Source organism: Megachile rotundata, chromosome 1, assembly GCF_050947335.1.
Source record: "Megachile rotundata isolate GNS110a chromosome 1, iyMegRotu1, whole genome shotgun sequence".
Lineage (NCBI taxonomy): Eukaryota > Metazoa > Arthropoda > Insecta > Hymenoptera > Megachilidae > Megachile > Megachile rotundata.
The window spans coordinates 13,944,382-13,972,345 of record NC_134983.1 but is presented as its reverse complement, the minus strand read 5'-3'; the positions used below and the strand labels follow the sequence as shown (position 1 = coordinate 13,972,345).

The following is a 27,964-nucleotide window of genomic DNA, read 5'->3' as shown; positions in this document are numbered from 1 at the left end:
CATAAGTCCAAATTCATGCTTAAATTTACAAATACTGAATTTTTAAATTCCTAAATCTTTCGATTTCAAAAATTTCGGGAAATTAAATCTTGAAATTCGTAAATTTTCAAGTTCCAAACTTCCAATTTCGCTATCATTCACACTTCCAATTCAATCTATAAAACTCAGATTCTGGGACATTCGAAAATCGTAAAAGAGTGACTACAGCCCGAGAATTATCGCAACAAGCACCGGACTTTGGTCTGAACGTATTCTAGGTTTATATCTCCGTTAACGGAAGCATTAAAGTCATATTCGAAGTCGTACATGGACTTTTATGAGCCCGGGTGCTTTTAACGTCGTCGATCCTCTTTGGAACGACGAAACATCAAGCAACGACAATGCATCACGTTTGAACCTCTTCTACGCACTGCGAGCACACTTTACTTGGCTATAAATACGAGACTTACTAACACGTACAATGTATTTAATCCTTGAATGACTGCATGTCTGGGTTCTTGCTGACTCGACGTGTGATTGAAGGATTATACTTTATTTAGAACACCTCTTCGCACATAAATCTTCAGATTCCAAAATTCCCAGATTCTTAAAACGTTAAGTGAATTCTTAAGGAAATTTTAGGCCACGCAATAAACAATGAAAAAAAGTGTTTAAAATCATTAATAATACGATACTGCAATAAATAAAAATTATAAGGAAATATTAAATAAATATTCAGTAATTATGACAATGTAAATTTTGTAGTTTTACATCATATTTTACAATGTCAGCCACCGGTGGTTGATGCGTCCTAAATGAAAAGTTCAGTGTCCACGAATGGCGGACGTGGCACTCAACGTGTTAAATTAAAAAATCTACATATACCAAAAATCAAATATCAAATACCGATATTTGCAAGCGCAGTGAAACGCATAAAATGCAAAATACGTTTCTGTAAATTGCCAAATATTAATTTTTATTTATTCAAATACCTATTACATTCTTCAAGGTCCAAGTAAAAAGGGAAATTCGCTTCACGAGCTCACAGTACGATAACCCCTTGACATTCCAACTTTACCTCGCGCGTTCGTTCTAATTAACAAATAATAAGTTTCATTTCGGTAGCATTTACACGGGAACGTGGTTGGAAGCAAAATTGTTGGCCGGAATGATTTACATTAATCACAGTACAATTTGCATGCAGTCGCCGGTTTCTCTCTTGTTCTTTCGAATAAAAACAAATCACGTTCTGATTACGCTATTACGAAATGCACCAAAATCAACAATTTTTATACATCGATTTCCACCGTTATTATTCTGCCCGCGTTCCTTTCTGATTCAATTCATCTACACGCTAATTGAAATATTACGTTTTATATGTGCGTTACGACAGGTATCTTTCGTTATCACGAAAATTTCATTACTGATATTTTGGCAATACGTGACTTTTCTGGGGTTTAAAAAGTAATGTTTGCAATATGATATCATTGTATAACCGATATTTCGTTACATGGATTAAAATTGTTAAAAACATTTATTTTGTTGGTATTAATGAGAACGATAATAATAATCATTATAACGAATTAAAGCAAAGTATTTATTTATTTGCATAATATAACATAAACACATTTTATATTGTAAGTATATTCCAACTGTACATGTTCATATACTCTTTCGTAAATTAACATCTCTTTGTAAGAATTTTAAGAATTTCATTCGTATTGAAAATTATAATAGTCTGAATTGCCTGTAACAATAATTGTATACATACATGCGTATGTATGCATATGTGAACATACACGGTGTCTCACACCTAGTGGTCCCTGAAGCAACTGTGAAAAATTAAAAATATAAAAATTTCGAAATTTGCCAATTTAGAAACATGAGAACCAGAAAATTTGGTCTTACCTGAATAATTTATAAGTTCAAGAATTAACAAATTTGTGAGTTTGAAAATTAAGTGTACTCGAATATAGAGATGTATTTGCAACGATAATTACAATGTTTGAATCGAAAGTTGCAGATGCGATACCAAATAGTACGCAGTACACGTTCCTGTCCCTTTATCTATCCATCCTCGTGATTTAGCTATTCTTCTTCGCCATGACGTGTGTAGAATAACATCTCCGCATCGGCTATCTTACAACGTTTAACACGTCGCAGCACTTTTTACCGCAGGCATAAACATTTTGCCACCCTTTCGACTTTCTTTGTTGCGATTTCATTGCATGCAATGAACTCGAACACAGAGTGCAGAATTTAACATGTTCGTTGACGTCGACAGCCGGTACGTGTCCGTTTTCGTCGACAAAAAGCGAATTATTGTTTTGTCTCACCAATGTTTTATATTTTATTTTGTGAACACGACAATGCACCGTACAGCACTTTATCATGTTTTGAATAACAACATTGGCAGGCGTCCATGCAGCAACAAGAAAACAAAGGTGATTCGATGGATTTTTACTACCAACAAACAGCCATAATTTTCTACGGCTCAACATGGTTTTTATGTATTTCAGTTTCGGAGAAAAATATGTAGTGACATATCGAGAATACGGATAATCGATTATAAAGCAAATTGCAGTACTAGCTATTGTGGTAAATTAAATTGTAGTACTACCTAGTAGTAAATTATGACTTTGAAACTGAAAGACCCCTAAAACGAATCTTCACACTCACTCATTTTCCTCAGGTCAGATTTCCTCCGGACTGTACTTCGTTTTAAACATGTTCGATGAATGGAAAGAGTCAGATCAAAGAGCTTCATTTATACCGGGACGTGACGTTTATCTATTAGGTGTTGCAGAAAGTTCATGCAACTTATAAACACAGACATATTTTATGCTACTTTTATACTTCTATCAACACGGAGATGCTTCTTTCTCGTATCTTTTTTAATTAAAGAGTTTTTACGTCGCGTTATCCGGTTGTAGATATAGAACTTTGCTTACTCTTGTGGCACGTACATCTTACACTGTGCAAATGTTTTTCAGCCCCGTGACGTGGTAATATTATTCGTAACCTTAAAATAATATTATCTTAACATTTCAAGCTTAAAATTATTATTAAATTATTATAAAAATTATTCGTACTTGTTCCTTAAATTAAATCGATGAAATACCAAGCCTTTTCAAATATCTAATAGCACAAGAGTATCACTGTACACAAGATATATAAACTTAAATTATGTTGCGGTCGTGTCTTATTCAATTAATGATATAATACTCCTACTTTCTGTAATTAATTATTATTCCTATTAATATCCCCTGGCAGTTCGAGAATAATTCCAAAATTAAAAATCCGATTTAAACGAAGGTTTAAAATACGCTCCATAGGTATAAGTCCATAAAATATCAAGGTGTCACAAATATGGCCCAGGTTTGTCACGTTCGAAGTGTAACCTAACCAGTAGTATTCGAGATTGTAAAACAAGGGGTTAAGTTGCAAGAGACGTTGCTCGATAACCGAAAGATCAACGAGGATGAGAAATGAGCGAAAAATAGCGTTGGAAATGTTGCGACATGGTGACCTCGTAGCTGAGGCGTTTGGCCACATTCGTGGGGAACGCATCTGACCACGTTGCGTCTCTTTCTCGTTTCCCTTGCCCAGTTTCCTCTGTTCCGCTTGCACGCGTATGTGCAAGCGATTATACGTGTTCAACGTATGCATATATTGCACCGAGAGAAAAGTAGGCGACGTCGTGGCGCCCGTTTGCTCTCGTTGCCAGACTCTTTGGCGGCTCGGCGTCCCACAGGCTGCTCTGATTCTCTTTCCTCCCTCGCAACCCCCGTTTCTTCTCGCTGTTTCTTGCTTCCCTTTCCATCTTCTACCGTCGGGGATATATCGAGTAGCACGCGCGAATTTAGACGTGACGACCTTGTGGAAGAGAGCTGAAACATATTGATTAGAAGGTACAATGTCTGCAAAATTGAAATATTTTATTTTTTCTCTTAAGTATACAATATTAAGTGTAATATTAAATTATACGAATTCTGACAGGAGACTTGATTTACTAGGGAATCATACTAAGGGACTCATACAAGGCGATATTATTTACACGCATATGGCTAAGCTATCTTTTCGCTAGGTACAAGGGGTTAAAAAGTACTATCGTCAAAAATTTCCACGACAGACTTAGCTATTTAGGTATTTGGAAGTCTGTGAATTTGCTTGAGTATGACTTGAGTATTTGAAGAATGTGAACATTCTTTTTAATTCATCCATGTAATATCGCATCACCTTTGTAGCCGTCCACATTTCAGTACATTCTTATATTCCTACATTTTCCTACATTTGACACATATCACTTAGTTTACATCTAAGTCTTTACTTTCTAAACTAACTATATCTTAGACCTCTTCAGTTTGAAGCTTCAGCACCCTGAAAATTGATGAATTTGAAGATTCAAAAATTTGAACATGAGTTCCAATTAACTTAATTTTCTCCAAAATAATTTTCGACGTCCACAGTTAACCTTTGCTAAAAGAAGTACTTACAGACTAGAACTTATCCAATTTAATAATATAATTTCATAAAAATTACACATTAGTCTTAGAGTCTACTCTTATTGCATCTCAGTGCTCCTGTTTAAGAATACAAAAGGAATGAAGTTAAAAGCAATACTTCGTTCAGATGAGGTTACTTGATGACCTAATCTTCACAATGCGTTTTTTTACTTTTACCTCCAAAGAGCTTGTTGATGCTACTTTAAGACAGGCCGTGGTTGCTCGAAAATACGTACGGAACGTAATATATCATTTGGCATGCGCAAGACGGCCTTTAAGCTTCCTATTTTCGTATTTTACTACGCAGCCACCTATTTTGTGCATCCCATTGCTCCATTTTTCACTTTCGTTTCATTGCTGTACTTTCTGATGGCCCACCGTCCTACATACCGTATTTATTGATAGACTTTTTTCGTCCTTGTTTCCATTGCGTCAAATCAGTGCCTCCGCATTGCGGGCTTTTATCGTTCCAAGCTCATGCAATTTTACTTATAAATATTTATTACGTGGTTTTCCACCATTATTTCGAATCACGGTTCTACTTATTGACCTGTTTTTCCGTCACAATCAGCATTTGAATTCAGAGGTCGAAAAGGTTAAACTCTTTAATAGAAACATGAAACAGTTTCATTAGTATCGAAATAAATGGATGGTTCTTGAATATTTTTTATTTGTTAACAATAATTATTAAATATCTGAAGACTTTACAGTCAGAAATTTGAAATTTTGAACAGATGAATTGATTAGATGAAAATGAAAGTCTTGAACAGATGAAACAGAGACGGTAAAAGTAAACCTGATGAATTAATCCGATCTTATCAAACGTTTCATACGAAAAGAATGACGATTTATACGAGATAACTTATTGTCTACCGAACGATATAATTGCAGGTATTTAATCTCAAAGGCTAATTTAAATTCGATAAAATGTGAATAGGAATGTAGAGCGTATTGAAACATTTTATGCATCGCAACGCAGAGCAGCGGAAAGTGATGAATGGTGCGTCAACATTCCGTTCATTTATCTTCCATAATTTATGACTTACTTTTCTCGTACATTTTTATGTCTACAACTAGCGTAACATCGTGTTGAAAAATACCTTCATTCATTTTTAACCCGCTTATCCCTGTCAGACAATTCTTTTATTAATTAATAATTCGAATATGTTCGAAATAGTTAAAGAACATTTATATTCAATAAAATTCCGATTAGCTCTATTATTTATTGATTAATTCTGTACGTAGAATTTAACATATTTATAATAAACAGTTTATTTTTCTATTAATCATATGTCGATAGATTTTTAAATTTTTGAAAGGTTACACAATTTTCTTTTCAGCTTAAAATGATGTTAAAATATCTTTTTTATTAATACCTTTATAATCTCTACTGAGTTTCCTCACATTTATAGCTTTGAAACGATCGTTTGCGGAGCAAACTCTTTTCAGCTCTTTCCCTCTCGTTCTTATTCCCCTGCTCTCTTTTGTTCGCTATCTTTTCGAATTCCACAATCTCCTTTTATCGTATTTCTATTTGATACTGCTATACCTTTAGTTGAGGTACAAGAGATGTTCCACCTTTCGATTGGTTTCATAAATCTTGTAGCCTCCTCCGTTCGGAGATTATATTCTGACCTCTGGGTAGAAAAAGGGAGAGGGACAATAAACGGTCACGTACGGCAGAAAAGATGGACCTCGATCTTATTAATAGCCTGGTAATTGTCACTTGCAAGCCTCTATATCTATGAAACGTTTCCCTCGTAATTTTGTTACAGCGTTCAAATATTTTACAATAAACAATAGAACTTATTCAGAGATTAATGTCTTTAATACATTTCCTAATAAATTCAAATAAATGAAATAATATTCGCAAAATATAATTTACAAGATTTTTTAAAAATATAACTCATAAAGTTTCTTAAAAATATAGTTTATAAAGTTTCTTAAAAATATAGTTTATAAAGTTTCTTAAAAATATAATTGACAATTTTTTTTTTAAATTCTGTCTTAGATATATTGCATATTTTGTCAGCCTCTCATAAAATAAATGAAACGATATCCGTAAAATACATATAATTCACAACGCCCGTCGATTCCGTGCTGCCTTGTCTGCGCAGAATTCATCCCCTTTTCGTGATATCTTTCCACCCCGCTAAAACAACGTAACGCCTTCGTATTCGTTCAATAAATCTTGCGGACAGCCCCACTCGTTCCAAGATTATTCACGGATCGTTCGATATATAAAAAGAAACTGTCGACACTAGCAGAAAGTGGAAGTGAAAAGAAATATTGCATATTGTCACGTTAACTGTGTAGCTTTCGATTTCTATGTCCGTAATTAACTTGTATCGCTATGTTAAACAGATATCTGTATTCGTTCAGGTTCAGATATCTATATTAGTTAGGTAGAGGTTTTCTTACAAATTTTTGTCACTAAATTCTGGAATTACTAGGTTCATAAATTCATGAATTTTCAAATGTTACAATGGCAGAAGTTGTGAGATCACTAATCTACAAATTCTTACATTTTTATATTTTTTGTAAAGTTCTAATTTTGTCAAGTTTATACAGTTTCTAAATTTTTTTAGCGTTCAAATTTCCCAATACATATGATCAAACCTCTAAATTTCTAATTTATCAAATTTCCTAAATGTTCAAATTGTCCAATTGCCCCAATTTTCAAACTTCTACTTCTAACTTCCCAAATGTTCAAAATCCTCAAAATCCCAAAAATCACAAAAATCCTTAAAATCCCCAACATTCCCAAAATTCCGCAAATCCCCAAAATCCCCATAATCCTCAAAATCTCCCAAATCACAAAAATCCTCAAAATCCTTAAAACCACAAAAATCCTCAAAATTCCCAAAATCCCCAACATTCCCAAAATTCCGTGAATCCCCAAAATCCCCATAATCCTCAAAATCCCAAAAATTCCCAAAATCCCTAAAATCCTTAAAATCCCCAACATTCTCAAAATTCCGCAAATCCCCAAAATCCTCAAAATACCCAAACTACCCCAAATCCCTAAAATCCTCAAAATCCCCAAAATCTCCCAAATCCGCAAGATCCCCAAAATCTCCAAAATCCCCAAATCTCCAAATCTAATTCCTAGCCACCAAAAACCTGAAATTCCAAAAATCCCAATTGTCCAGAAATTTCAAAATTCTCAGCTCAGCAATTCCCAAGTGTCCCCATAATTTTGCTGCACGCCATAGAAAAAGCAATTTACGCGAATGTCATATCCGTATGACGCGAGATCGTTCAATTTAGCGATTCTCCCAAGAGCCCTTCGATTCGCAACGGATTCCGTTCTCGATTCACAGAAAGAATGCGTCGCTCGTGTTTTCCACTTTGTTCGATGAAAGTTGTAGGCGGTTTTGCTCGCGGGGAATTATATTTCTCGGCTTATTTCGCGCGAAGGAAGGTCGTCGGAAGTGCGGTGGCAAAAACTGGGGTGGAAGAAAACGGGAAGAAACGGAAGACAGCCCTGAAGGAAGATCGAATCAAATTACGGCGTAGGGCGAGAAAGGCGGTTTCACTTTTCCCTCGATTGGCTACGAGGATTGAATCGTGGAAAGCTTCGGGCTTCCTTGTCGAATCGAATTTCATTTAGATTTTCACCGACGAGATGCTAGACGTCTGCTCGGGACTGGTCGAGCTTCGTGGCACGCGAACAGCATTCCTGTCTGCACGGTAATCGTCTACAATTTATACCACACTGTCCAGTCCAGCTTTTCGAGTCTACCAGACTAGTTTCTCGCTTCCAGTTACTTCCACGGAACAGGTGGATTTTTTATCGTGCATACCTCGTTCCGTCGTTTTATCTCTCCATCTTCGACTTCGCCTTGTTCAATTAAACGACTGGAATTAATATCGAGCGTTTGCATGCAGGCTAACTGCGCCTAATATGGCACACCTGATTGCTACACCGAAAACCCACCTTGCGATGCTTGCCGAAAATAGAAACACCTTCTCGACGAAACTAAACGTTGAAACGTGACGGAATTTATATATTCGTGTTAACTCTCTTGAGTTGTAATAATTTCGAATATGGTTTCCTGGCGAATTTCGACCGCAAGGGTTGACTGTGAGAGCCTTGAAATTATGCTAAAAATACACGTGCGGTGCTAAGTTCCTAAAACAGTTTTTATTTTATTACAAATAACGAAATAAACATTTCGATTTATTATGATTAGATATACTTCTTATTGCTATGGCGGGACATCATTTCAAATATTTAAGCTTTCTTGATGCTTCTTCAAGATTTAAAAAACTAAAGTACTAATCATACCAACTAAAGTAACAATACCTTTAATACTTTGAATTTCTTAGACGTTTTCATTGTTCGCAATTTGAACTTCTCGTTTATGGCGCCGAACGGGTTCGTTTTCTTGAAAGTCGCATGAGCGCACGAAACATTTGCGTGCATTGTCTTCGGTGATTCCAATGATTTATGTAGATCCTCTCGTGACCAAGTTTTATCCGCCACGGTTTGCGAGAGATTTTATCACCTTTAATTACAATGTACGATTTAACTGTATAAACGAACGAGATCTCACGTGCAAAGTTCGCGGCACGGAAGGTTGCATCACTTTCCTTTTTATCGAATAACATTATTCGTGCTTGAATTGAGTAATTTGAATAAGTACCGTGTAATTTACTATTTTAGATGGGATCGGAAAATGATCGTGATCAAATATATTCGAACTTTTGTGAAATATTTTTAAATTTTCAAATTTTTAATAAGAATTCACCAATTTAACTCTTAAATGCATGATTTTCTAATTTTACCAAAAGTTATCAACTAACAAAATACCTTGAAAGCGGTTGATTCAAATTAAAACGAACAGATGACGCTATTGTGTATTTGATTGGTACGTGGCATATCTGCAACACTACTCATTGCAGGTTTCCTACATTTTGTATATAATTTATAAGATTAAAACTGGTATGTTGCATTTATACAACTATATACATTTAAGGGTTAAAAAGCTAAAAATCTGTGAATTTCAAAATCAGAAATTTTAAAAAGGACATATGTACTACGTTCGACGTAATAATAACTCAACACTATTGCTACATCAAACCGAGTCCTATATTGTGCATCATATTCATCGATTCTTAACTACATCGAAAGTCACGCCTAAGCTAGGCATCCGATGCCACCCAAGTGCGAAGACGGCACTCCGGCAACAAAGGCAAGAACCCGAATTCCTTTCCGTTATAATTAACGACACTCCGCGTAATTAACTGCTCATCTTCGATCCTGATGACCTCCTCTCAACGACCTCCACGAGAAAATCCCGTCGAGTGAAGCTGCACGCACGGCGAGACTGAAGGTGCAGATCCGAGAAGGGAGGTTCTGAAAGAGCTGCGAGGGAATAGAAAAAGGATCGAGAGGGATGAACGCGAAGGAAGGAGAATAAAATTGAACGAAACAAGAGAGAAAGAGAAGGCGAACGGAAAAGGATAAGGCTGGCAAGGGTGACAGGGAACAAGGTATGAGAAGGATGAAAGAAGGATAGTGCGCGAAGGCAGGCTGCGCCCACAGGATTATTAATCAACGATCAGACGGCGGCTCTTTAAGCCAAACGTCACACCGAAACCTGCGGGATGATTACGAAGGTGGTGTTTAAAATTCAGCAGTTAAAATATTGCCTAGCCACCTTAACGTTTTGTTCTCTGCGCTGAGGTCTGCTTAAAATTTCATTACGTTACGTTTTAGGGAAAATATATTATGCTAGTAACTGCTAGTTGCCTTGCTAGGGGCTAGTGGTCTTGCCAGTAGTCGAATTTTTGTGGTTTTTGCTTTGTCTGTATAGGGTCGGTGGAGGTGGCTAGGAAAAGAAAACCTTTCCAGTGGAAGAAATTGGGAATTTAGGTATTTGGGGATCTGGAAGTTTGTGGATGTAGTGACTTAGTGATGAATTTGGTGGATATAGTGATGTGGATGCAGGTAGTGGATGTAGGAAAAGAACCTTTTCTTCCTAAAATACATCCACAAATTCATCACTACATCAGTACTTTCACAAATTTCTAAATAGCTAAAGCTATTTCTGAGCAGGTAATTCTTAAATAGCTAAATTTCCAGATTCTCAAATTCCTAAATATTGAAATTCTTACATTCCAACTCTTCACATGCTCAAATCCTTACATCCCAAAATCCCTGCAACCCCAAACTCTTACATCCTCAAATCCCTACATCCCCAAGTGTCTACATACCCAAATTTATAGATCTCAAAATAGCTAAATTCTCAAATTCCTAAATATTGCAATTACTACATCCCTAAATCTCTACACCCATAAATCCCTACATCCCTAAATCCCCATATCTCAAAATCTCTACACCCCCAAATCCCTACATCCCTAAATCCCCATATCTCAAAATCTCTATATCCCCAAATCTCGAACTCCACACTTAACAATTTCTAAAAACCCCCAAATAATCAACATCCAGATTCCCTACCCACCAAAATTCAATTTTTCAAATTTTACAAAATTGAATAAAGTTTCAATTAAAATTTTATTTCAAAAATGCAAAACCCGGAATAAATGAAAATATAAATGCAAGTTTGAAACGTAAAATGTTTGTGTTTCGTCACTATACAAACTGCATAAAAGTTATGTTCGATGTTTGTTCAACTCATGCGACAGTGAAGATCGTTGTTTGAATGCGAACGAAAAGTAAACATGTTTTACTGTAATTGCTGCAAAAATGAAGTTATACCCGTGTTTCGGAGATTAATCTTGGCGTGTGATTAATGCTACTTGCACACGCTATTCAGAAGTAGCAAAGCATAACTACATTTCATAGTGTAATATATGTTTCATAAATTTTAATTCGGAAAAAGTAAAAATCTGCCGTCGTGTGTTTGTACGTCAGGTCTCTGCTTTCATCGTAAAAAATATACGGAACTCAGTTAAATCTTTTCAGACGTGTTCTTGATACGTCCTACTATAATTACGTAATAACATTTTAAAATCCACGAACGTATAATATAATTGAATTATGCTGCTTTTCATATTTTTTATTTAATTTCTCATCGTTCGATGTTGGATAGTTATTATTTTATACTTTGATATTGTAACAAAATTACTTCAGAATTAATTCACATGTTATTAAAGAGTAAAAAATACTTGGTGTTTAAACAAAAATAAGAACGTATTACGTTGTAATTTATACAGGAACTATTTATCACGGACATAATTGTTCTCATAAATTTTTATTTTGTATTACTTCAGAAAATATACGATGTGTAAATTTATGATAAAATAACATGTTATAATTGTGTTCACTTATGAAATTTCAGTAATTGCCTGAAGTTTATCATGCGTTCGAGCCTAATAAGTGGCATAGTTATAAAGCATGGGTGAAGTTGCCTTTTAATTTAAATAATTTATTGCTGATTGTTTCCTGTGAAATCTTAAATTGCTCGCACGGTTGTTTTATTCGTGATAATTTCGTAGCATTATGCCTCAAGTTTCATTATTGTATCTAAAATTTTGTAATTCGACTGCAAAAAAAATGAGCGTGATGTATGCAATTTTAATGAGGTAAAAGATATATGTTGAAACAGAAATGAATTTTCCCCAAGCTGTGCCTTAAAATATGCGATTTAAATTCTAGTTACCTAACCATTTCCGGAACGCATGGTTGCAAGTTGGAACTTTATGTGTAACGTAGAAATGATTACTGTTAAAGATAAATTTTATCGCAAATGTGCTATCATTAGCTGATATAATTCGTTCGTTAATTGTGCTGTGTAAAAATATTATTGCACATGATAACAAACAATAAATTACATAAATTAAATAAATTATGTCGTGTATTGTTTATATTCAATGTTCATGCGGTAATATACTCATTGAGAACTAGTTTCGATATTTGAGTCCAATGATTTAAACTGTATTCATTAAACTGCATGCACAATCAATTATTCTTAAAATATCTGTTCATCTATTAATTATATCAAAAAACGTTTCGAACAAAAGTTGTAGGTCTAAAAAAGAAGTATCTTTTATGTTCTATTGCTTTTTGTCGTCTGATAAGTGGTTTTCGAGATACATTCAATGATTTAAACTGTGTTTATTAAATTGCATGCATAATTGATTATTCTTGAAATATCTGTTCATCTATAAATTACATCAAAAAACGTTTCCAACAAAAGTTGTAGATCTAGAAAATAAGTATCTTTTATGTTGTATTGTTTTTTGTCCTACGACAAGCGGTTTTCGAGATACATTCAATAATTTAAACTGTGTTCATTAAACTGCATGCACAATCAATTATTCTTAAAATATCTGTTCATCTGTTAATTATATCAAAAAACGTTTCGAACAAAAGTTGTAGGTCTAGAAAAGAAGTATCTTTTATGTTCTATTACATACTTTCGTACGACAAGCGGTTTTCGAGATAAATTCAAAACTGATATTTTTCTACAAATTTTGAAAAATGAAGACTTATAAAAATACTTTACATATTCTTGCTTTTATTCCAAAGTTCTAAGTAATTAAATTTCAACTTGTTTAACCCAAAAATTTCTGAATTTGTTTCAAGTTAATCGTAGAAATTTTCTTCAATTCAGGAAAAAATATCAAAGCTTCAATCTATCAAATAAGCTTCGATCGAAAAATTCGATTCTAAGCTGTTCATTCAGCATCAAGAAAATTGACATTGTAACGAATATCAGTATGTTATCCGTTCGGCATACTATTAGCAAGATTCGGCCTTTCGAATACCCAAACTTTAGCAACGATCCTTTTGCAATGGTTGCAAACGTAACAGCGATACCTTTCATCTCGTAAATTGAAGGCTCGCTACGTTAAAGAAAGAACCACCTTCCTGTAACTGTTCCAGTTCGGCCAATGGTAACTTCTGCCGCTTTTAGCAAGAAAATTCGAACGCAAATTTGCACAGGGCGAACAAAATTTCCAGGTCATGCGAATGGTAGCCAGTTACTTTCCTGAAATAACGAAGGATAATTCTGAGATCGATTTAATCATTCAGTAAGGAGACAAAGATCAATATGGATGGTCCAAATTTAGTTGCAGCTTCCCATCTACTGGTTGCTATGCGGTTTACAGAAAATTTTTCTAATGAAGTATAAATTTTGAAGAAATGAAGAGCGGCAGACTTCGAATTCGTTCAATTTGAATTCACTCGTTACTCACAGAAATAGGTGGTTTCGAAACAATGAGTTATTAAATTATTATAAAATATACTTTTTACATACGTATGTATCATTACGTTCTTACAAGTCTTTGTGTCTTGATAAATTATGTCAAAGTATACACATAATTTATTAATATTTTTTTTCAAAATAACGTTGTTAATTTTTAGTGAAATTAAATAAATAGGAATATATGATTTATCAAAGTCTGTATCAAAATCTTTAGTTATCAAAGACGTTGCTAATTTCCCAATAGTTATATTTTAACAACAAAGTGAATGTAAACCAAAGTGTTGTTACAAAGCATTGATAGTCCTGCAGTGACTTTATCATTCAGTAGAATCATGCTGACATTTCTCGCACAATATTGGGGAGGCTGTCACAATACGTCGGGGATTATTCGGGTATTACGCTTGAACGAGATTAATGTTTCTTACGTGACCCCTCGAGAAGCTATAGAAGTCGAGTACAACCATAAAGTGCTTTCAAAATGATATGGATTTAACATCACTCATTGTCACAAGAATTATTGCCTATCGACACTGGCAAATCAATTTATTCGGATTATTTAAAGACGGAAAATAATGATACACCGTGTGATCATGATTCAAAGTAGAGGGATGAAGCATAGGTTTTTTGTACTTCACAGTTCTTCAAATTTTGTAATGTGCAAATTCATGAATATTCAAATTTTTTATTTGCAAAATTTTTTATTCTTTAAATTACCCAAACTTTTGGATTCTAAAATTTTCGCATATTCAATTTCACGTGTCTGCAAATTTTCAGCCCTTCAAATTTTCAAATTTGTAGTTTGCAAAATTCCCAATTCTCTAAGTTCCCATATTCCCACGTTTATTGATTAAAAAATGTTCAAATTCTAAAATTTTCAAATTTCCACTCGTTCGACTTCACGCGTCTAAATTTCTGAAAATTCTCATTTCCCAATTAAACTCCGTAAAAATGAAACCCCTTTCTATCACCCAAATTCTCAAATATGTAAACACGCAGATCCAAGAATATCACCGCGTCTGCTACTCGAACGTATTAAGTTTACGGCGTATTGTTAATTCAATGTAGGATGCACTAGGCAGCTTTGCGGAAACACACACATGTCGATCGATTTTCGCGAAGTCGAGATAGCACGTGCTTTACGTTGGATTAATATTTCAATACCGTCGGTAGCAAGGTTCAAACACGTTATTCGAGCCACTTTGAAAACCCTGGATCTCCGCCTTCGTGTATAATTCAAAAGGTCTCTCCATTGGTTACGAATCACAGATCCGAGAGCATCTCTCTGCTGGGGAATTCGTGAATTAAAGCCAATGGAATTACCTCGTACAGCGAGATGACGTTGTGGTTGCTGTTTTGGTTAATTGCTAATCCTGGAAGTGTTGCGATCGATCTTTCACGGTGTTTTCCTACCGGGAGGATACACAATTAGTTTCTTACATATCTTATTCGTTGCTTTACCACATGGACCACGTATGTGAGTATTTACACATGTATATGTAGCAGGGAGACGATAGAAATAACGATTTGATCAAATCTCTAAATATGATCATTTTATTGAAGATAAAATAACAACTCTGTCAGGTGATTTCCCTGAAATAAGCAAGTTATTTGATCAAATTCGGTCAGAGTTCGATTTTTGTTTGAAGTAGCTACCATAGAAAAATGAATTCAAATATAGAAAAATTCAAATTTGATCGAATCACTTACTTCCTTCTGGGAAATCAGCTCACAGAGTTGTTATTTTAACATCTTCAGTGAATTCACCATATATCTTAGGGGTTTGATCAAATATCTTATATCATCATTTCCATCACTGAATTCGCAAATTCGTCAAAATGTGTGTAAGAAAATTTGTCCACAAGTTCGACAAGTTCTCGTTAATTTAATTGACTGATATAAATTAATAAATTGATACCACTAAAACCAGTTTATTCTATCTATTTTATCAGTTTATTATTACTGTTCGTAATTATTATGTACGACGCTGTATGTCCTTTAAATTTTAGCATATTGTAATTGTCTCTCGATTGCAGTACATAAGCAACATACTATTTAATAATACTATAAAAAATGAGGAAAAAGTTAGCTTCGTATTATCGAAGACAAACAGATGTAAAAAATGGAATAAAAAATTGTAAATTACTCTTCTATAAATCTAGCATAAATTAGTTACAATGTTGTTTATGACGGGTTTGTTTGAAGATCAGCTTAACAATTATGTAAAAATGGGAATAATAATGCAACTGTTTGTACATTTTTAATTGTACCAATTTGTATAAAATTCAAAATTCTTGTGCAAATATGAATTAGGTTTGTATTTGAACCTTAATGCCACGAATGTGGATTGACGTTTTAACCTACATCATAGGTACCTAAATGTACCTATGTCATAGCACATCTAAATTATTTTCACTAATTTTGCTAAAATTAGAAAAAAGTAACTGAAAGATGCTCAAATGGTTTCATCCTGAGACCTCGATTAAAAAATGACCTCAACATTAAAATAACTTACAAATAAAATTTGTCACAAGTGTTATTATTAATTTGTCAGAAATCACAGTATCGACACACTCATCAAAGTCAGACAACTACTGAAAGTTTAAACCGCGCATGTCACGTGAACAATCTAGTAATTTCTCAATTTAACAGGCAATTTCTCGCTGAACGGTAAAAATTCATAAAAATGCGTAAGGAATTAGCAAGAAAACATTTTATACAAGGGTCTCGTTGCAGCTGCACTTCTTGGCTGTTCAATGCCAACCATTCAAAGGCAACCTTCTATCCTGTATATTTCTTTTCCCTTTTGTTCGTATCCGTCTTACTCGCCTCTTCCTGCTCATACCTCATTTCGCATTTTACTCTTCGATTTGTAAGTAATTTTTCGATGTACTTTACCGTTTCCATCGCTCTTCTTTGTACGAGATTCTGCTTTTTCATTCACCTTTTTATCCTCTTACCTTTGCTTTTGCTGTGTACGTATGCAAATTATAACGTTAACCTTCGTTTCTTTATGTAGCTCACCCAATTTCTCTTAAAAAGTGTACTTTCCTAAATGAAGACATATGTAAAGCTAGATGTATCAAGGTTTTCGATTTATTAAACAGATATATGTATTTAGAATTTTTGGTACTTGAACAATTGACGTTCTTCAATTTTTATTTATTTATACGGTAAACATATTTAAATTTCTGTACACTTCATTTGTAGATTCAAATTTTCGTTTACTCAGACAGTAGACATACTTTTATTTCGACGATATATAGGGTGTCTCACAACTAGTGTAGGTCCAATCAGAGCGCGAGGATTACGCCCACTCCGCCATTATGCTCGAAGCTTTCGCTCTCGCGTCTGCGCACGCGTAATCCTCGCGTTCTGATTGGTCCACGTTTTTCCTTAATATTTCAAAAACCGCGCTTCAAACTCCATTCTTGCAAAGGGAAATCTTATTCAGAATCACGTCAGCTACCCTCCATTTCAGGGACCTACACTAGTTGTGAGACACCCTGTATACAATATTGATCTTGTATTATACTATGTTAATAAACTACTGCATTAACTCTTCATAAAATCGTGTTAAAATTACGATTATGTCCACAACAATATCAAGCTTATAGTTCAACAACAATCTATTATATCTAAAGTGATAGATATAATATTGATCTATTATATCATACCGATAGACACTACAATAATGTTTACAAACGTTGTCAAATGCTCGTGATAATATTCAGACCGACATGACTGCTTCTGTCGGTGTTTATAGCCACACCGGCTGCATAATATACAAATCGATCATTTGATGCGATACAATCTAATAATAATAACGATAACAAAATGTGTGCGCATATCCGAGCGACAAGATTAATCGAAGGATTTATCTGGCAAAGGGAAGCACGACAGAAAACCGACGCTAGATATCGAGACGGTTTGGCATTCGATATTTATCCAATTACCATTGCGTTCAACGGAAATTGGATTTACGTTTCCGGAGAACCTTGCGCGTCGCCGCGAAGTTCAGTCGCTTGTAATGCAAAACGCTGCGATATTATCTGCAGTCGTTCGAAACGATTTTCATCGAACGATTGCGGACGGTATTTAATGTTCATTCAATTACGGCTACTCGATAAGGTCGCTCTGCAAACCTAAGCTATCTTTACTCGCGTATGTCAACTCGTTCATTTTTCTATTTTTGTATACGGAATATGTTTTTCATACTAATACATTTCTAAATGTTCGTGTATTACGTATCTTAAGTATGTGTTCAGATTTGTTTTTGCGATGTTTCAAAATTATAAATTTATAAAATTTACAAATTCTATATTTTTCAAATTTTCATAAATTCCTAAATTTCTGAACCCATGAAGTTCTAAATTTCCCAAATCTCTAAGTCCACAAATTCCTGAATTCTCCAGCAGCCCAAACTTCCACCAAATAAACGAAACAAGGGTGAATTTACAACCCCATAAAAAAAATAGAGAAAAGTTTTTTTATATCAAATAAGCATCACCCTAGCGAGTCTTTTCCCGCAATTCTTGAAATTCAACAAAATTGGACTCTCGCGGGTCTGGCTCTCAGGTGTCTTGTAGGGTCGGTTACTGCTGACCTTCACGGTAATCAACACGTTAATAACCCACATTATACGCTGCAGCAAACATGGTTGTTACTATTGTAGCAGTGAACATACTTATTTGAAGAATTGTTGATCGTACGAAAGCGGCAGAAAATTGAACAACATTCGACGTAATAGCACTCGGAGGATGCAAAAGGAAAGCAAAGGGTTTTTTTTTAACGATAGAACAACTTACGTGCACCTTACGAGGTTACAGCTCACGAAGTTCCCTTCAGGCAATGCTTGGCTGAACCGTGTGCTTATACACTTACGCATGCAAATGAAGGTTTTAATAACGCAACACGGCTGCGAATAACACCGTGATAATAATTACGCCAAAGGTAGACAAGCATTTAACGTGACAAGAGAGTATTATTTGGAATACAAGGAACCTGTTATGGGAAATCGATGGTAAAACGCGTGCGCCATTCTATTTCATTGAAGCTGTATTTCAAAACATTCCAACTATTAATTACATTTCTTCTTCTTTTTGCGAACGAGCTGTTACATGCTAAGCTGTAAATTTTGAAACACATTTGACACGGGGACAATGGGAACGTAAATTCAGCAGCTGTGGTATGTCAGTTTAGAATTTAAGATTTGATAAATGTAGGTGTATAAATCTTTCAAATTTCCATATTCCACTGTTTCCCAAATTTATGAATAACAAAATTTGAAATCGTGTTAAATAATTCAATTCTAAAGTCTCTAAACTGGTACATTTACCCTAATATTAAATTTATATTGTCACATATCAAGACCGACAGTATGTTTGAATCTTCCCAGTTAAAAGTAGCTATAATTATAATGAAACACCGTTCCGGAAAAAAGGTTTCATAATACGTTTCATCTTTCATAATAGATATTACGCCCGCAGTACAGCAATGACGTATTATACCTGCAGGACATCATTACAGAAATTACAGCGTTCACATAACTCGATGCGAAAAGATAAGTAGTTATGTAAATAACATAACCTAGTTTCGAGCGAAGATGTTCGTAGCGTCGTAGTATTGTACAGTTAAGTCCCGAACCGTTTATGGTACACGTGATGGCGGTAAAAACCCAAAACTGTTTTAGGGCACCATATTTATGATTCATTGCAATTTCGTAGTTAACCTTCACGTTATTGTCCCTAAAAATCAAAACTTTCGTCGAACTACCTGAAGTGCCAAATCATCCAGTCTTCCTCCACATCTTACGTCGGATTGGTACACTCACCACATAACCAAACAATTGTACTCATGCGTACCAAAATGTAAATAATCAGAAACGAAACCACTCAACCAAGTTACTATAAAACGTAGTACAATCTAATAAATAAATCAATAAAATTAATCAGCAACTTAACTACATTGTTAATCACTGAACCTATGTTATACATAATCGAATTCACCCGCCAAATTGGGTGTAACTGCCTTCAAGAAAAATTGAGAAGAGCACGGTACAACGTTAAAGTAGTCAAAATCCGAATAAACTCATCGACTTGATCTGTCAAACGACAGATGTATAAATAACGCATAAACACAACCGCTAATGAGGTGCGAGAAATCTAATGAAATTCCATTGCTGATTTATCAATGACGCGCGCGAAAGAACGCTCGATCGATCATTCTCCAATTTGATATTAATTTGCACGGGTGGAATGTGCGGAGAACCCGCGAACGATCGATCAACGCGTCGCCAGAAGGTTTTTTCGTTCGCGGAACGAAAAGACTGAAGCAACGCGGGGAAAATGAGAGAAAAATTTGGCGGAAGAGACAACGCGAGTAACGAGAACGAGCTGAAAGATAGAAGGTGGAATGCGAAACGCGAAGAGGATGGAACGAAAGAAGTCGAATCGGCGTGATTAATCGGCGATGAACGAAGAAACGCCGTACGGCCGGTGGCGAACTAATGAATGGCACGCGATGTATTCTGCGAGAGAGTGCGCTTTCAAAAGTGATGATCCGAGAATAGCTAACGCAAATAGAACGACTGCTTCTCCTCCATATCTCTTTCGGATAATTCTTTAGCCCCCGTACGAGCATCGTGCACGCGACCAATCAACGAGCTAACAAATTCTGTGTGGGATACTAACCAATGCGCTTTTATGTAGATGGAAATTTGGGGATTAAGAGTTTGAGAATTTGGGGATTTTGAGAATTTGGTAATTGTGAAATCGGGGATTTGAGAATTTGGTAATTATGGAGTTGGGAATTTGAGAATTTGGTAATTTGGTAATTTGGAATTTTGGGATTTTGTGAGTTTGGGATTTTGGGATTTTGGGATTTTGGCAATTTGGTAACTGTGAAGTAGGGAATTTGAGAATTTGGGGATTTGGAATTTTGGGATTTGGAATTTTGAGATTTGGAATTTTGGGATTTTGAGAACTTGGTAATTATGGAGTTGGGAATTTGAGAATTTGGGGATTTGGAATTTTGGGATTTTGAGAACTTGGTAATTATGGAGTTGGGAATTTGAGAATTTGGGGATTTGGAATTTTGGGATTTTGGGATTTTGAGATTTTAGTAATTTTGTGAAGTTAGGAATTTGGAAATTAGGGGATTTGGAATTTTGGGATTTTGGCAATTTGGTAACAGTGAAGTAAGCAATATGAGAATTTGGGAAATTTGAAATTTTGGGATTTTGAGAATTTGGTAATTGTGAAATCGGGGATTTGAGAATTTGATAATTATGGAGTTGGGAACTTGAGAATTTAGAGAATTGAAAATTTAGGATTTTGGGAATTCGATAATTGTGGAATCGGAAATTTGGGAATATGGTAATTATGGAGTTGGAAATTTGCGAATTTGAAGATTTAGGAATTTCGAATTATGGAATTCAGTTATTTTAGTGTTAAGGAATTTAAGAATTAGTGAACTTGAGAAACTGAGAATAATCGTAGAACTTGAGAATTTTGCAAGATTCTTCATCCTCAGAAATTTGAGCAATTAGAAACACAAGAATTCCAAAATTTAGAGAGCTGCAAATCTGCAACTTTAAAAACTAAAAATTTTCAGAAGAAAATTTGAAACGTGATAGATCGTAATTTAAAACGTGCAGCCTAAAGCGTTTTGACCCCTTTGGTAATCATACCGTTAACAACCCTAGAGTTAAATAAAAATGATTCTTTGCCCGAGGTGTTTTTTCATGTTAATTCGGAAACTAACTTATTTCGGATCTCCGTATGAATGAAAGAAGATGTAAGGTTCACCTCGATAAGTTTAGATCGCGGCGAACCAGTTTTTGTCGGGTTGATTCCCTTCGCCTTCGTTGTTGAATACGAGTGAGTTCGCTTCGTTGGCGAATTACGCTTGTTAACGATCGAAAGTGCTCGAGAGATCGAAGGTAGAGAAGCACTGAATCGAAGAACCGAGGAAAAAAAAAGAAGCGAGAGTGGACTGCAATTGACACGAAGAGGGAAAAGAAAATATAGAAAAGCGTGGGACAAAGGGTAAACGAATGCTCGCTGAACCCGGAATATTCACAGAGCGAACATGACAATTTGAGAGACGGCTTGTGTTTAGCGGAACAGAATTCTCGAGAATCCTCGAAAAAACGAGGAAATTTACTTAATTAACAGAACAGATAGCGCCAAACACCAACGCCAGAGAGTACCAATGAATTTTGTGCCTTATCAACTTTACAATCAAATATACATTCGTGTACGAAACATCAAACATACATACGTACAAAACATTTTGTACATTTCAAACATTTCAAACATACATGCGTACAAAAAAATTGAAATATATTCAAGTATATGTAGGTACAATAAATAAACTGATGTTCATCTATGAGTTTGGAATTGATATACCATGAACACATAATAATCTTGATGTTATATATTATGATTTTATAAAGAGTTAATGTAGGAATGTATATCCATCCCTACAGGTACAATAAACTTTTGTTTAGCAAGTACCGTCACTAGTATTTTGTTCTGCATAACAAAATCAGCCATTAATATACAACAACTTAATACAGTATTTCTCCCTGTAATTTATCGCAGCCCTAATTTCCGACACGGTTTATGCAGCTTGTACCATGCAGTATACTAATTTCGCATATTTTATCGTTATTTCAGGTACACGAAGACGGTAGTGGACTCGAGTCTAACGTCGCAGCGGTACAACCCTGAGTTTACGATAACGACAATGTCACCGACAACTTCCTACGGCAATGCGAACACTAGCGTGCTCATTGACCAATTGAGGCACATTAATCAGGTGAGTTCACATCCAATTGTAATTTGTTCCTCAACTCAGCCTTGGCTAGCCTTGTTTCTGATTGAATTGTGTCTCTCATTCATATCCTGTTTTCAACTTGCCCTGACAAACGGACAGTTCATGAAATCCATTTAAACGATTGTCTTTGCACGTAGGAGAACCTGAGGAGGCTTGATGCATAGGGAGATTTGATACATTGGGAAATTTGATATATGAGATTCGGTATGTCGGGGCTGTGATACGGGGAGATTCCGTATATAGAGTGGTTATGTTGATAGGAAGATTTGATAGGAAGGTTTGATACATAGGGAGATTTGATAGGAAGGTTTGGTATGTAGGAAGATTTGATAGGAAGGTTTGGTACATAGGAAGATTTGATAGGAAGGTTTGATACATAGGAAGATTTGGTAGGAAGTTTGATACATAGAAAAATTTAATATGTAAGGTTTGATACGTAGAAGAATTTGATATGTAAGGTTTGATACGTAGGAAGATTTGATAGGAAGGTTTGATACGTAGGAAGATTTGACAGGAAGGTTTGATACATAGGGAGATTTGATAGGAAGGTTTGATACATAGGAAGATTTGATAGGAAGGTTTGGTATGTAGGAAGATTTGATAGGAAGGTTTGATATGTAGGAAGATTTGATAGGAAGGTTTGATACATAGGAAAATTTGATAGGAAAGTTTGATACGTAGGAAAATTTGATAGGAAAGTTTGATACATAGGAAAATTTGATATGTAAGGTTTGATACGTAGAAGAATTTGATATGTAATGTTTGATACGTAGAAGAATTTGATATGTAAGGTTTGATACGTAGGAAGATTTGACAGGAAGGTTTGATACATAGGAAGATTTGATAGGAAGGTTTGATACGTAGGAAGATTTGGTAGGAAGGTTTGATACGTAGGAAAATTTGATATATAAGGTTTGATACGTAGAAGAATTTGATATGTAAGGTTTGATATATAGCAAGTTTTGTCACATACAGAAGTTTAACATAGGAAGATTCCGCACATGAGGAGGTTTCATACATAGAATGGTTTTATTAGCAAGAATGTTTTATACATATGAATATACACAGGGAGATTTCACACATAAGAAAATTTGACACATATAGGGTTCAATACACAAGGAGGTTTCACACATATGAAGGATTCATAAATGGGAATTCTTTACACATATGGAGATTTCATACATGGCAACGTTTCGTAGGTAGAAATGTTTAACACACAGGAAGATTTGATACATAAGAAAGTTTGACACCTAGGCAAATGTTTGATACATAGGAAGGCTTCATATCATACATAGGAAGGTTTCATACATAGGAAACTTTGATACATACGAACGTTCGCTACATACGGAGGTTTGATACCTAAGGAAGTTTGATGCATAGAGAGGTTTCATATCGTTTAGTACTTCCCACCTAATGAACAAAAGAATATTATACATTGCAGTATATAATTATTCTAATAGTTCTCAGTAAGTGATGTTAACTTATGTGATCCAGGTAAATTTGTTAACATGAACCCTTTAAATTCAACTTCTGATGTTTCACATCTTGTCAAGAACATCTTGTGTCAAATTTTCATCTTTGCACCTCGAATAATTTTTTCTAAAGTTCTTTAAAGACTATTCTCATGTTTGTTACAGATTTTTATAGAATAAACGATTAAGTGTATACATATAAAAGCTTGAGACTCGACCTCCTCAACCGTAATAGTTATTACGAAACCACATTTCAAAACGAAAGTACACACTTTCAACGCCGGCTTGCACATTATCAAACCCGACAGCCTATCGCGTGAAATCTAGTAACAGCGAATGTTTAGTAAAGATACTTATCGCATTCTAATAGAGATAGATATTTCAGTACGTTTCGAAGCGCGAAAGGGTAGCAATTAGTTTCAAAGTTAAATTAATCTGCGTAACGGTGCGTAATACGTGTACACGTAGTAAGGATTTCATTAATTACCTATTTCACGAGGCGGAAACTTGTCCCGATGCTATTTAATAAACGTAATATATCATCAAAGTCAGCAACGGATTCTGCTTCAACGAATGTAGACTGTTGGTACTCGCTGCTTGACATTTCGCCGGTTAAACACTGCTCACTGTATCCCAAATTATCTGATCTTTCCTCAATATTTACTTTTTTAAGTTACATAGGACAATTAGCAGGTGAATACGAGTTTAAAATTTCAGTAAAAAATTTAAAACTAAAATTATTTAATGAGACATAAAATGTATAATTTTAGTGCCCAATGTTCAGGCTCTTATACTTTTACCTTATTCGTTCGACAGTAGTATTGATTATGTGTATAGCTATGAATGATCGATTTTGATCATGCAGAGTATCATATGTATGGTTGATGTGTGGCTCAGAACATCGTGATTCGATGAGAGAATGTTAATGAAGATGATATGAATGTTATATGAGGAATTCTTGCTAGTATTTAACATCTTCTTCATTTTTATAATTGCTGATCAGTCACCTATAATTCGAACGAATTCAAGACACATGTACGATATTTTAACTTACATATGAGTAATATGTGATACGTTTACCCAAGTGCATTTGCAACATGCGTCATAGTATAATGACATAAGTTTTAGCACTTTTTACAAAATGTCATATAAAATGACATAAATTTTCACAAATATTACGTAACTTTTCACAAATATATAATTACACAAATCCTCACAAATAATTACATAAACCTTTACAACTCCATAATCACAATAGATCCCAAAAGCCCCGAAACTACGAAGGGAGCGCATTGTTAATAATTCGAATGAATCATCCGTTAATTTAAATAATAATTTATGGCGAATAAATCACGACAGCTACGATCATACGTTAACAATGGTAAGTAGAATTTGCACGTCTCTATCTCCGTTCGAGCGTTTCGATTATGCGAATCGCTCAAGAGCGAGAGAGACAGCAAGAAGCTCAACGTCGGCGTTCTTGATTTCCTGCATATCAGATACCTGTTGTTCGCACCTGTTCGCCAATCACAGACAATTGGAACCTACTCGTGAAAGCCAATCTCACCCACGCGTCTCTTATTAGGATCTTTCGCTATGTCCACATGGTTTCCACGGGTCAAACGCGCACCTTACCATATGAATAATTCCAGATCAGAAGGTAATTTATTGCTCGGCCTATTCGTAGGCGAACACCGCGGCGAATTACTCGCTTACACGGAATTTCCTGTGGTGTATTTTAATTTATAGAGGCGAAATGTCACAGGTGCCACATGTAACGTTACATTTGGTCGGTACTAAAAAGAAAAAGAAAGTGGAATCTGTGTATTGAATGCTACCTCTAACGTGACGCACCATTTCTCACCCACTTGCAGCTATCTGACGGAAAAAAGGTTACAATTGGTACAATAGATGACCGTAGAAAAACAACTCGAAAACTGCTTTAGAAATTGAAGTCACTTTAAGTCTTATGTATAAAAACACATGTTTCTATCATATTGATTTTTGAGGTGAATTCGAAGTACTAGTATGATATTTTTATTAACATGTCTACGGACATGTGAAATATTTGACTTTTTGTAGTAGTTAATTTTGTCAGTGTGAATCACGTTTCACACTGAGATAATTGAATGCAGAGTAGAACAGAATGTTGCAAATGCACTTGGGTAAAAATAACGTATCACATATTAGTAGTTAATAGAACATATAATATTTCTCAAAACTAATATAATATATTTGTGGATGTTTATGTAATTGTATATTTATTAAAACAGTATAGAAAATAATTGTATTCGTAAGATAAATGTAAAAAATCTGTAGAGATGTATGAAAAGCTTGACGAGGCTTTATGGAAATCAGGCATATAATATTATGATGAAGCCAGGTGCTTTTGATCGGACAAAGCAATTTTCGTGAGTGCTCCTACCCATTCAACCATTTTTTATGTAAAAAGATTAATGAATAGGGGTATTCGTTTTCATCAAACTTTAAACATGAAATTAATAGTGTAAATGCAGGTACAACACGAATATTATTACGAGTCGAAAAGTGGAAAAGTCGAAAAGGATGTAAACCCTGAACTATAGGAAATTCAGATATAATAAATTATTTTATACAGATTATAAAATTTGAAGATCTAAAAATCTGGAAATTAGGAAAATAGAAAACTTGAATAAAAAAATTATAAATTTAGAGAATAATAAAATTGCAAAATTAAAATTTTGAAGCTTGAAAACTGTGTATTCAAAAATTGCGCACTGTTATTAAGAAAGCACAAAATTTATTTTATGAATAATACCACTATAAAAAAAATTCCTTGTTCTAATTTAATATAAATTTCAACTTACATTTATCGTAAATTCATACGTCTTTTAATAATTAAAAATGTCCTCATCTAATACGTAACCTGCAATTAATGTTAGTAAGAGTCATTAAATGAAACTTTGATAGAAATTGTTCGGATACTTTCTGCCGGTAAATTGGGCGTTAATTCACGTGTCTAGAAGTCAGCCTGGCCACTTCTGGTTGTTGCGTGTGCAACACCTGCACACCTGTCAACTGCAGACATATCACACCTGTGTAATCCAATTTAAAATCGTACAGAGTCGGAAGAAGAAACAATGCGTGTGACAATGTGCGAGCTCATGAATGATTTATGAATGAGATACCACTGCATCTCGAGTATCGTTATACTATTTCATTTTCCTTCGTTTTCGGTTAAAAATAAATTTTCATCGTGATATTCACTCTTCACTATAAATCACCATAACGTTCACAGAATCTCCATAGCTCACAGAATGAAAGAAACATCTGAATGCAGGGTGAATATTGCTAAACCCTTAATCTACGACAGTTGCAGATGTTGTTATATTAAAATAAGTAAAAGAATTTGAAATGTTAGAAATGTTTTGATTTATACAGTGGTTTAACGGTATCGCATGTAAATGTTCCGTCTTGTTTTCTTCCAGATTTTACAGTCTCAATTGGCGGCAGCACCCGACAGTGGAATCCTGCTCGCTGACGAAGCCTTGGATGGTTCAGGAAGTGGTGACAGGCCAATTTGGAGGAAGAATAGCAAAGACGACGTTGACACGGATGATGAAGACGTGCATGGTTACGATCATGACGACGAGGAGGCCTCAGGATCAGGAATGGGACCTACTACACCGGGTGAGTGTTGGAAACTTGTATTATGTACTTCAACAGTCGTGAGAAATACAAATTTTATTTGTAAAAACGATGGTTTTGGAAATATAGTTAGACGGTGCGAATTCTGTAAAAAGTTTGAAGACTTTGTTCTAATAGTACAGTACTCCACGTTTTATTCTAACGTCCTTCAAGTTTTTAATTTGAAGATTTTAGGAACCAAGTTCCAAGATTTTTCTAGTTATAAATTTCCAAGAAGTTCTCAAATTTGTAAAGTAACAGTTCCCGAATTCTCAGAGCTTCAAGTTTGAGAATTAAAAAGGTTTTGAGTTACTAAATTTTC

The 27,964-nt window shown here is 34.9% G+C and overlaps 2 protein-coding genes across 3 annotated transcripts in view; one reads left to right on the top strand and one right to left on the bottom strand.

Annotated features, from left to right (window-relative positions):
- The window catches only part of dally (division abnormally delayed protein), a 142,894-nt gene that overhangs the window by 94,555 nt on the left and 20,375 nt on the right, over nucleotides 1–27,964 (top strand). Inside the window, exons 6-7 of one of the 2 annotated variants that reach the window (XM_003701239.3) lie at nucleotides 22,345–22,486; nucleotides 27,444–27,645. In XM_003701239.3, coding sequence (XP_003701287.2) covers nucleotides 22,345–22,486; nucleotides 27,444–27,645 — 344 coding nt within the window. Of the gene's footprint in view, nucleotides 1–19,137; nucleotides 19,617–22,344; nucleotides 22,487–27,443; nucleotides 27,646–27,964 lie in introns of those variants that run through there. The other variant, XM_076532287.1, reaches the window with a different exon arrangement.
- Nucleotides 2,463–27,964, bottom strand: part of Ipk2 (Inositol phosphate kinase 2) — a 56,794-nt gene continuing 31,292 nt past the window's right edge. Inside the window, exon 5 of the mRNA XM_076533154.1 lies at nucleotides 2,463–3,869. Within this exon, the coding sequence (XP_076389269.1) occupies nucleotides 3,220–3,869 (650 nt within the window). The 3' untranslated portion in view covers nucleotides 2,463–3,219. The remainder of the gene's footprint in view (nucleotides 3,870–27,964) is intronic.